General features: G+C 43.4%; 1 protein-coding gene across 11 annotated transcripts in view; it reads left to right on the forward strand.

Annotated features, from left to right (window-relative positions):
- The window catches only part of LOC142785261 (rho GTPase-activating protein 190-like), a 155,926-nt gene that overhangs the window by 25,268 nt on the left and 118,200 nt on the right, over positions 1–12,458 (forward strand). For all 11 annotated transcript variants that reach the window (XM_075883689.1, XM_075883692.1, XM_075883695.1 and 8 more), the window contains exon 3: positions 10,301–10,490. In XM_075883689.1, coding sequence (XP_075739804.1) covers positions 10,301–10,490 — 190 coding nt within the window. The remainder of the gene's footprint in view (positions 1–10,300; positions 10,491–12,458) is intronic.

The following is a 12,458-nucleotide window of genomic DNA, read 5'->3' on the forward strand; positions in this document are numbered from 1 at the left end:
GTAGTGATCGAAAGTGCCTCTTGAAGTTATACAAAAGCCTTGTTGGGTCGCGCCTTGATTATGCCTCTATAATTTATCATTCCGCAACGCCACGTGCATTAAAAATCCTAGACCCCGTTCACCATCTGGGTATCCGACTTGCAACCGGTGCTTTCAGGACAAGCCCGATCCAGAGCCTCTATGTAGAGTCGAATCAGTGGTCACTTCACCTGCAGCGATCCTATAGCAGTTTCACATATTTTATAAAGGTACGTGCAAACATCAAGCATCCATCATATTCAACTATAAACGATATGACCGCTGCCACCCTCTTCCATAATCGACCCACAGTGAGAAAGCCGTTCTCCTTGCGTGTGAGAAACTTATGTGAGGAAATGGGTGTTCCGCTGCTGGAACTCTGTCCTACGCCCACAGGGATACTTTTACCGCCGTGGCAGTGGCAGCTTATACACTGTGACACCTCATTTGTTGAGATCACTAAACACGCACCAGAAGCACATATTAAAATGCATTTCCGAGAACTCCAGTCCAACTACTCATGCGTAGAGTTTTATACTGACGCTTCTAAGTCGCATGCAGGGGTGGCTTATGCAGCCGTCGGACCATCCTTTTCGGAATCCGGCGTGCTGCACCCGGAAACAAGTATATTTACGGCTGAGGGTTATGCACTATTGTCCGCTGTGAAGCATATACGGAAATCAAACATACAAAAATCAATTATATTCACAGACTCGTTAAGCGTCGTAAATGCATTAAGATCCCTTTTCAGATTCAGAAATCCGATAATAATTGAGCTATATTCCGTTCTGTGTACAGCGTATATGTCCAACCAGCATATTACTATTTGCTGGGTACCTGGCCATAGAAGTATCGAGGGCAATGTGTTAGCTGACCAAATGGCCACGTCAATTATAATGCGCGCTATTAACCCCACCGCTACTGTCCCTGCAACAGATCTAAAACCCTTTCTACGAAAGAAACTGCGAAACCACTGGCAACGCTTGTGGGACACAGAAATAAATAATAAGCTTCATTTGATTAAGCCGTGGTTGGGTTACTGGCCCTCCGCTACAAGAACACGGCGAACTGATGTCCTATTCTGTCGCCTCAGAATAGGACACACTTATGGTACTCATAACTTTCTTCTGACTGGCGATGAACCTCCTACTTGTGGTAGATGTGGTGACAGGCTAACCGTCCTCCACGTCCTCCTGGAATGTGCGGAAGCTGAAAGGGAGAGAAATATTTTGCTTTAGCATACCGCTATAATCTTCCTTTACATCCGATTATGTTTCTCGGTGAAGAGCCGCTTTTTAATACAAAATCAGTTTTAAGCTTTTTAAAGGAAGTAGTACTGAATGTGTTTAGTCCATCATTGAATGTTTTTAGCCCAACAGGTTCATAGCACATCCTCTGTTCAGAGGATGCTGCTGTGATAGCAGATTTCAATGAGCCCAGGCCTCCATGCTCTTGTTTTAAGGGCTCTGTCGAGGCACTGGTGCTCCATGCCAAGTTTTTATTTGACATACTTATCACTTTTAAATCATTTTATGTCTCCATAGCTCACATCATTTGTCATTGCCATAATTTTACCATATGTATATTTTTACACACCTACAGCGACTGTTTTTTAGGCCCATTTACAGCCACGTCACATTTGTTTTATCTACACTGCACATCCCACAATTCATTATCATCGCTCTGGCGCTCTTTGGCCATATCTGGCCCTTGCGCCAATAAACACCACTAATCAATCAATCAATCAACTAACTCGGCATAACATCATCGGAGCTCTCGCTGTTAGCTGGCCTCAGTTTAAAGCAGACTCCTCTTATTGAATTTATGTTTGATCCAAGGAAAATATGTGGGCAGCTTACACTAGTGGTATGCTAGACTGGACTAAGAAAGGTCATAATTAGCATAGTTCTAAACCATCATCATTCTCAGTTTTTTTTTTTTTTTTTTTCAGTCCACTGCAGGATGAAGGCCTCTATCAGTAATCTCCAGTTTGCCCTATCCTGTGTCAGCTGATTTTATCGCAAGTTCTTGATCAGCAATGTCCTAATTAGTGTGGTCTCAATCAGCATTATAATTAATAAGGTTGTGTATAGCAAGGTCTTAACATGATCTTAATTAGCTTGTTTTTAGCATAGCTTAGCATAATTGGCTTGGCTGGGTATGAAGACTAAGAACACAAAAGGATGAAGAGAATGCTTGCCAGTGGCTGATGATGATAGTTTCTTGTGGACTCCGCATCACATAGCGAAAGGCTCATTAGTCTCCTAGTAAAACTTCACAATGCTGAGCTACAGATGCTGCTGGCAACACAGTCTAATACAGCATCTGAAGGATATTGTCATAATCATATTGACACAAGTGTGAGATCTTTAAATTTCTCAGAGCAACTAGGGCACAAAGGAAGCATGCTTGCAGATAGCTAAGAGCATAAGCGTTAATGAACACAATGCAGGAACGCGAAACTGTGGTGCACCCTTCACAACTGTATTATAAGAAGGGCGGATTGCACATAAGCTTGGGATTTAGAGTGCACTTATGTGTGCTTTTAAATAATACTAGGTGATGGAATATTGTGGAGTTGTCCACTACAGCGTCTTTCAAAGCATACTATGCAGCTTCAGATGCCGAAACCTCCATCCAGATCACGGCCAAAGGCATTAATGTTTAAAATGCACATATTGGAATGCATATAATCACTGTTGACACTTAATTTAGCACTTTATCACACATTATCAATAACCAGCTTAACCTTCTAGAATTGCAACTAAAGTGATGTTGCATTTGTGTTTCCTCCGATTTTGCTTTGAAAGCCCCTTTTTAAATCTGAATCTATATGTTTAACTGAAAGGTACATTTTGTTCTGAAAAATGCGTTGACCTTATAATGCAAATAATGTGGCATTGCTTGTTTTTAAATGTATCTTGCGTGTTATGTCTTCATTGACCATCATAACCGGTACCACATGGTCGGTTCTGTGATCGATGTTTCCTTTTACGGTGTTACTGAGTGTATCAGAATCTTATGATAAGAAGTGGACAATTCTAAACGTCATTGTCCGTGATCGGTCAAATTTTCTTTAAATTTAAGAAACCATCGTTTCATATTTCACTCTCTCCAGAGAGTGCTGCCATTTAGTAAAATGTTTCTCACCATAACATATTCGGAACAATAAACTCCTCTCTGTCCTTGCTGAGATACTTGTGTATTGATTCGTTATTCCTACCATTGCTTTACATCCCTTGTCTGACTTTCAAGGAGGAAGTAGCTTTAGCGAGTGCTGGTACTGCACTTGTTTGCAATGTGAGGAGTGACTTCTTGTCTTAATTGAGGGAACACTGATACAACATGGGGCTCTAAGAACATTACAGTAAAAGCTTCTTAATTAGGAAAGTCTGATAATTTGTACCTGTTCTCATGTCCAGGCCCGTGTATGCATTGTGTAATGACATTGAACCCTCGTTAATTCAGTCGTATTTGGCTGCAACCAGATGCGACACGCTGCAAAAGTGTGACTCAGAAAATAAAAAAAATGGTGTTCATAGAAAGCCAAAACATTTAGAGGCTTGCAGAGAGGCATAGTCGCCACCAGCAGTCACATTCTTGGCATGTAATAAGGTATGTGTTGAGAGCGTGTTTTGGATAAAAATGCAGAAGTCTATAGAGCTGCATTCACACTGTGAACGAAGTCACAAATGATGAATATTGTGCCTTTTGCACGGCTGTTATGCAAAACTATTGCTGGATTTACATATCTGTTTAGAAAATGAAAGTACGTTGATAGACATTTTTTTTACTGAAAAAAATCAACAAAAGTACAAGTGCGTCCACCTGACACTTGCTGAAGGAGTGCGTTATTGTAGGGAAATATGGGAAAGTGGGCTGTCTGTGACGTGTTTTAGCAGAGACAAGAGTCGCTGTAGCCGCGTCTTTGTGCAGAAAACGCTGTCACCTGCACATGTGTTGACGTGTTGTATGGTCGACATTCCTTTAGCGGTTTGCACTTCTTCTGCGTCAGTCTGAGTGTGATTGGTGCCCCTCACTTCATTGACGAGACTTCTGACTCTGGGCAGGCAGCATACTCAGCCAGTCCAGACCATTTCTTTATCAGAAACTTGGGATAATGGGGATCTGTTATACTCATTTTCTGGACATGTCAGACTTGTGACCTGGAAGAATCATTTACCATTTCCAGCTCTAAGAAAATTATTGTTGAAAGCACCTATGATCGTATTGATAAAAGTGGGAACATTCAGGCTGTATTTAAGATGGTTGCTTCCAGCGGCAGTGTCGCTTTGTGTAAAGTTATAAAGGCGTATTGTAAAGAAGTATGTCTACTTAGGACAGGTAGTAACCACGGAGCCAAACCATAGAAGAATAAAGATCAGGCCAAGTGCGTTTGGCAAGCATTCTCAAATCATGAATGGTAGCTTACAACCATCCTTCAAGAGGAAGGTATATAACTGCTGCGTCTTACCGGTGCTTACCTACGAAACAGAAACCTGGAAGCTTACAAAGAGGGTTCTGCTTAAGTTGAGGACAATGCAGCGAGCAATGGAAAGGAGAATGATGGGTGTAACTTGTAGAGATAGGAAAAGAGCAGAGTGCGCCAGGAAACAAACGGTGGTTAAGGATATCACAGCTAGAATTGAGAAGAAATAGACATGGGCCAGGCACGTAGCGCATAGGCAGGATAACCATTAGTTATTAAGGGTAACTGACTGGATTCCAAGAGAAGGCAAACACATGAGAGGGAGACAGAAAATCAGGTGGGCAGATGAGATTAACAAGTTTGCGGGTATAAAGTGGCAGCAGCAAGCACAGGACCAAGTTGACTGGCATATCATGGGATAGGTCTTTGCCCCGCAGTGGGCGTAAGCAGGCTGGTAATGATAATGATGCCACTTTGTGTGATTGTATGCAGGAAAGTTGTTATATGTAGTGAATTATTTAGTGCACCCTAGGGCTTTCCAATACCTTGTTTATGGTTTGAGTGCCCATGGTAACTTTGTGGCTATGACACTATGCTATCAGGTTCTAGGCTAGAGATTTTTATTCCAACTTTGGAGGCTGCATTTTGTTGTTTGTGCCGTGCAGTTAGTGTGATTTCAGTTTGCCATAGATGACTCTGACCCTGTTACTTCCTTGTATTATGTAAATCACTTTTTTGTTACCTCTCTCTTTTGTTTATCCCCCCTACTCTGTTGTTTCCCCAGCAGCGCTGCACTGTGTTCTTTTATTGACTGTTGAACCAAGCATATTTTCCTTCTCAATCACTATTACTACTCTATAAGGCTCACAGAACTGACAGCTTGGCTAGTTGGCCTTATACAGTGCAACATTTTGCCACCGGTTTTATGGAGACGGTCAGCTTGTACATTGGTGGTTTGTACTTTCTTTAAGTTTCAGTTTGTGTGAAGACGCAATTTGGTGTCTTGAAAAGTTGGTTGTCCCAGCTTTGTTTTCACAGCATAGTAAGCTGCTTGCAGCAGCTTTTTGCTTGATGGATGCCCAACAAGTTGTTATAAATAAAAATTTGATAAATTGAGCTCTCTTTTTCAGGGTGGCAACTTTCTTGATATAGTTGAATTTTTATTGCTATTTTTAATATTCTCATCTTTACCTGCTCAGAAAAAGCCAGCATTAGGTTCGATTCCTTCTACTTTCTTAGCTAAACCTTTTGGAGTGTTTCCTACAATGAGCAAGCATAATTTTATATCCATAATTGGCTGAATGGCCATTCGTTTGACATCATTTTTGAGTGTGACACTTGAATTGACCTGAGGGGCAGGGGTTTGAATGTTTAATATCTGTGTAGTTTAGCACAAGCCTTACTACTCGCAGAATCCTCATGAAAATTCTGTAAGCAATCATTGAACAGAAAAAAAAATTGCAAATTTTATTTTATTTTAGTATTTTTTTGTGCTGCTTACTTATATGAAAAGTGTGCACATGCTTCATCATGCTGCAACCAAATGGGGCGTTTCATTTATAGCATTCAAAGCAGTAAAAAAGAGAGAGAAATGAAGAGAAAAAAACAGGGAGAATAATTACGCTTTGGCTCGGTTGGCTACCCCTACACTTAGGGTGGGGAAAGGGGAATAATGTACAGGAAAGAGAGAAAGAAAGAAGAGTAAAAAAGATAGATATATAGTCAGCTTGAGACTACATAGCACCCTCTCACGCTGTTCAGTCACAAGTGCTCGTGAAGCCCTGTGGCCCTCTAGTAGCATAAAAGGGCTCTCGTGGCTTTGCACATTTGTGAAAGCGAAGGCTGGAGGTCCCAGGATCTTCTGTTCTGTCAGTGGTATTGAATCTAGGGGACGTAGCTTGGCCTCCATACCACGATATTGAGTCTGGTGTGATGGGCAGTGGCATAGAGCATGCTCAGTACTCGGGAGTCTTCTCGCTGTTAGGGTCGAAGAAGGAAGGTCGCTGCTGATGGCATCCCACCGCTGCCACCAGTTGTTATGGGTCAAAAGGAGGATCACAGGAGGATACGAAAACAAAACAGGTTTATGACACTATTTACACTTATTTAAGGAAAGGTTAGTGGTTTCACAAACCACGAGCGTGGTGTTTAAACCGTTACATGGTTCAGAGCGACGTCCAGCACTCTGCGGCATTGTTTTAAGCCCTGTCGGCCTCCTCCTCTCCGAGTGGAGCACCAATCACACACACACAACAGGTGAGGGGGACGAGCATGCGCAGTCCACGTGAACGTCCAATATTGAGTCGTGAACACTGCACTGCAAGGTGGCGCCAGCAGGGCTCTTCCGCGTCGTGTGTGTGCCGCTAGTCGAGAGGTCCCACGATCCTGACAGCATACATCAAAGGGTCCGCCGATTTATTTGCTTAATTAGCGGGGTGATTTGCGGTGGCCGCCGCGGTCTCTTCCAGGAAGATGCTGTCTTTGTTGGCCTCTCTCGAACGGTTAACGGCGTCTTGGCGACACGACGTCTCATCCTCCGGCTAGCACGTACAATGCCTGACGAGCATAGGCAGCCGGCTGGTCGTCTACTTGATTGGGGATTAAAAAGAGCGCCGCTCTCCTGTCAGCTCTGGCACCGGTCACAACCGCTTCCCCGTCGCCAGATGAATCGCTGAGGGCATCAGTCACCGCTTCTGCTCGAAGAGACAACGAAAGGGTCTGTAGTTGAAAGTCAGGAACTCGCCTTCGCTTGCCACATGGTCTGGGTAAACGCTCAAATCTTCGACAGCGTGAGAGCCTCCCAGTAGACCGGCTTACGCACAATGGCGTCTGCCCAGACGAATTTCCAGGTCAAACTTAACATAGCAGGCTCAGAAGTTGCATGCCACGCTGCTGGCCATTTGAATGAGACATGAATACGCATTTGTGAATGCCACGTCCAACCACATGTGACGCAGCAAAGGCAGGGATGAAGCAGCACAAGTATTCTTACAAGTTCAAACATAATTAACCCTTGCAGTTCCATCCTAGTGTCACTTAATCTCATTGAGAGTAGCCAAGGTATTCTCTAAGAGGCCAGATTCCAACAAGTTTGGCTGCTACTCCATCACAAACTCTCATGGGTTTGCATGTGTCCCACGAATTGTGTGGTGCTATCTATCAGAAGCATGACAAAGCATATAGTCAAAGACCAACTTGTCTATAGCATTGTTACACAATGGAATATGTAGCAATGGTGATCAGAGCTTTTCTGTGATTGTTTTTACCAGAAATGCATGGCTGAAACCAGCTTGCCTATTGCAGGGAAAGAATTGCCGCTACTATTTTTTCTAAGCATCCCTGCTGTCTTACTAGTAGCCCTAATGCGTTCTGTTTGTCATCTTTTTGTGCGCTGATATTATATATTACCTGTTTCATTTGAAGTTATTTTGCCTCTTATGTTACCTGTTAGTACAGTGCCTAATCTGTAATCAATGCCTGTCATGATAGTGAGGGTCATTATTGCTGGTATTAAAAAAAAGATCAACATAAATTCAATTTTTTTTTTGTGCCACACTGCAGGAGCAATCTTTGGCAAATACTATTTGCAATTTATATCTTTTCTGAACCTTTAACAACTCGAGTGTGAAGTTGAGAGACCCAAGGGGTAACAGTAATGAAACAATGTATAGAGAGATATTTAAGTAATTTGGAGGTAGAATCCTCCCAGAATGAAATGCACCAATTTAGAGCTATGTCATGCATTTACTTTCATGTCCACAGCTGTCAGTTCCTGTAACATTGGCGTGATATTGGCTTCTATGCTTACACAACAGCCAATACCAGTTTTAGAGGCCAGTTAGCAGTGACATTTATTTATTTATATATTTACAAGTACCTTACAGGCCTTGCAGAGGCGTTTCGTAAGGGGGGGGCGATACAAAGTAATAACAAATTTGGTTAACAAGTCAGTAAAAACAATGTAGTACGTCAACAACAGCAAAAATATGTCCAAGTACAGAAGTAGTCGTATGTATTCCACATAAATAGGTAAGTTTAAAACATGCAAAAAAAATGCAATAGCGTGTTGGACAGATCAAAATGAAGCGTATTGAAACAGACTACGCAGTTTACCGTGTTGGTTTGGGTTAATGAACAAAACTTTAAACAATAGCTCCACTGTGATGATGAAAATAAAAAGAAAAAGAGGATACATGAATCCTGGGAGTAAGTGGACCAGCTAAACATTATCAATGAAATGGTTGAGAAGATGCTCGCGAAATTTATTGTGATTACGCTGAAGGGTGATGCTGTTTTGAAGATCATTCCACAGTCGTATGGCACGCGGGAGTGACGAGTAGTTAAAAGCATTAGTGGTGCCGTTGAGGTGGGTGTAGCTGAAGTCATTGTGTAACCTGTGCACAATGACAGTGCACAGGTTGCAAGTGAGAGGAAAGTTGTAATTGCGCTAGCGGTGATCGAGTGGCGTAGGCATATTTATGAAAGAGAGACAAAAGCGCCATGTCACGACGAATTGCTAATGGATTAGATTTGAATTTAATTCTTTCACCTGACCATGTGTGCTGGCTATTTGAACCTAGAAATGGAAAACCCCTTTTACCCTATGACTCTTCCCATTCCAAGTTAGTTAAGCGCAGCATCACAAATCTTTCTCTCATCAATCCTCTTAGGAAATCGTGTCATCATGTCATGCATCGCAGCTTTGCTGCTCAAGTTGAAAGGCTTTTGAGTGCTGGGTACCCAGCTATCCTACTGGCATCTATTGCTGAAGAGCTATTAAAACAGATGAAGAAAGGATGCAACTCTGAGGCCCAGCCGGAATCTAACGACCGAAAAAGACCCGTAGTTTTACCCTACGTGCATGACATTTCCCACCGGCTAAAAAAGATAGGGGAGAAATGCAGCGTCAAAGTGGTGTTTTCAGCGCCGGATAAGTTACAGCGGCTTTGCAAAGCTGTCAACCCTCTCAAATCACACACCACTGGTTGCGCAACTAAGCACAAAACTCGGTTTGTGCCGTGTGTAGTGGGGGTTGTTTACGCAATTCCATTCTCATGTGGTATGTGGTATTTCGGCCAAACGGGGCGATGCCTTAATGAAAGGCTAAAAGAGCACCATTATAATGCTCACAAAGCGATCCAGGGCCACATTGGAATTCACTGTCGCGATTGCGGATGTACCCCCATGTTTGACCAGTGTGAAGTGATAAAAAAGCACCCGTCGCAATTAACTCGGGAAATTATAGAAGCGCATTGTATAGCAAGAGCTGGCAGCACGTGTATTAGCGCCCCTTCTTTGGGTTTATCGGAACATGAAGTGGCCTTCCTTAATCAGAGTAACCGCCTATGAATGTGTGATATGTGACGGTGTGATGTTGTGTGTTATCTTGTCGTTGCGTTAGGGTGGTTTTGTATGCTTGCGCCGGTATACTTATTTGATGCAATTTGACAATAAAGCTCAGTTGGAAGTTAGCGCTCTGTCCTCTTGTGTCGGTCTGCTCGGCCGTTTCTTCTTCCCCGTAATGCGCTATACCAGTTCAAGTACGACGAACCAACTCGCCCAATCTTCAACACTTTTGGCCTTCGCTTTTCAGGGGTATATTTTCCTAAGGGGTGAACTCACTCAAACTGAACGCTATTAGTTGTCATCTGCAATTCTTCCGAGCAGAATTTAACTATTTTGTGTTCGGACATTGCCCAGTGGCATGGTTATCCGACGAAATTGGTCATAGTCATTGCACTTTAAATGTCGTTATGTTTCATTCTGTGAACACTGCGGGTACAAACACCACATGAGTGGTAATGAGCAGTGCTTACAAGCCATCCTATTGACCACCTCGTTGTCGCCGTGCAGGGGCCAGGTACCCCTGGTGGAGACGTCAGCCCACGAGAACGTGAATGTGGACCTTGCGTTTCTACTAGTTGCACAGCTGGTTGACCGGGGCACCAAGGGTTCCAGTCGATGGGCGGGCCGGGTACCATCGTTTCTCGAGGCCAGCCGGGCACGCCGTGAGGCTCTCGACCAGGCTACCGACGCCTTCCAGGCAAGTGCCCCATGTTGTCTGCACTTGAATCAATCATGCCACAGGCTTTAAGGAAAAACAGCTCGCAGCGTTGCTGTCACAGCCATGTGGTGCCTGCTGACTCTTTTGAACTTCTTTCGAAGTTAGAAATTCTGTCTCTGGCGATTTTTCGAGTTCAATAGATCTCAATGAAATTCGTTGGGCAAGTTCATTTGCAAGTTCCCATCATTCGTCTGAATGACAGGCTGAAGAGATATGCAGATTTTTTTACAAATGAATTTTATAGATTGCCCGACTCCCAGCTGGCTTCCAGCAATTATTGGCAACATTGTGTGTGTGTACCAACGCTTACGTCAAAGTGGCAGAAATGGCGGAACTGAGGCGCCACTACATCATCTGCTGTTCACAAGGCAATGGTCGTGTGTGTTGCTTAGCCAGCGTTCCGTTGGTCCGGCATGCTAACTTCAGTTCGTTGTAGGCCTGCAAGCGATGCGTGGCAGGTAGTGTTGCATTGTGGTTGCACACGATTCCTCGTATAATTACCTGAATATTCAGGAAACACTTAGAGGTTATGATTACCCTTTGTCTCGATACTATCTATTGTTTTAGCTAGCAGTGTCAGCTCACTCCATGGAAACTGTGTTAATACCGTACCAGAAGAAGAGGGTCCATGCAGGGACATTACGGTAGTGTACTAGTGTACATCACAGCATGGAAACACTTATTACAACATATACAGGGCGCACCATGACCGGGACTGGCGTGTATTGCGAAAGGGGGCACGTACTTGGCCTAAATTCCCTCAGCCTTGCCAGTGCAATTTTAAACTTCGCTATTGCCAGACATTGCACTCTTTTTATAGCAATGTTAAGAAGCCTCAGTAAGTCTGCAAACTTTTTAGTAATAGCATTTTATCAATCACGGCCCCTCAAACTTGAGTGGCCTGGGCAGGTGGCACCATCTGACAGTGGAATGCACAGCCAGCAATCGCCATTCCTCTTCGGCCATTTTACTTGGCCTTCACATGCATCTGAATCTCAGCTGTCATTTTTAGACAGCTACGAGGAGCTTGTGCACATAGCACAGTCGGTAACAGACATGGTGCGGCTGTTGCGATGGGGTCACCTTTCGCTTGAGCGTCTGCTTTTAGCCACTCCACACTATCGAGACCGGCATACCATGCACGATTTCCGGTTTGCATGGCTTTTACCAACGCTTTCGTCACACGAGGATAGCACTGTAGTTGGGTCTCGGTTTCGGTGTCACACTTTATAGCTTATTTAAAATTATTCTAAATATTGTGCCGAGTATTTCTGCCATCAGGCCCATGACAGGAGCGTCTGGGGAATATAAAAGCACTCTTACTTTGACATAGGAAAAAGATCGCCAGAGTTGGCCTGCAATGCAGCTTTGAAATGTGCCATCATGGTTTAGAGGGCAAGGAATCATGTTTGCAAAAAGAATGCTGAAAATTAAAGTAGCACAACATTTAAACAAAAAAAAAGGAACATCGCAAAATAAGGTTGTACTGGATGACCTGGACCAAACCATTTTAGTGTCACTTATATGTAAGTTGAACACGTCAGTAGTATTGAAAGCCTCATAGGAGCTGATGCATAACACTCACTCACAGTGAGACAGCGCGTGGAAAACGGGACAAAGAGAACAACACACAAGACAGGTGCTGACTGAAAACTCAATGTTAATGAAAAGAAAACTCGCTTCCCATAGTTGACAAAAGCATCACAAGAACACAGCCATAGATATCTCCTCACGTGAACATTCTTGAACAAAAAAAAAAAGGGTTTCAAAATGCGTGACAAACATAAATAACTACAGCTAAGGTCGCCAAAACTGCATAACGAAAGTTATCTCACAGGTTTATCTGGAAGCTAACCCATACCCAGCCTCGGACAAAAGTAGCGAGGGGCAGCTAATACACGTGCTATTCTCCTTCTTAATCAAGGCCACTTGAACTACAGTAAAACT

Source organism: Rhipicephalus microplus, unplaced genomic scaffold (genome assembly GCF_043290135.1).
Source record: "Rhipicephalus microplus isolate Deutch F79 unplaced genomic scaffold, USDA_Rmic scaffold_20, whole genome shotgun sequence".
NCBI lineage: Eukaryota > Metazoa > Arthropoda > Arachnida > Ixodida > Ixodidae > Rhipicephalus > Rhipicephalus microplus.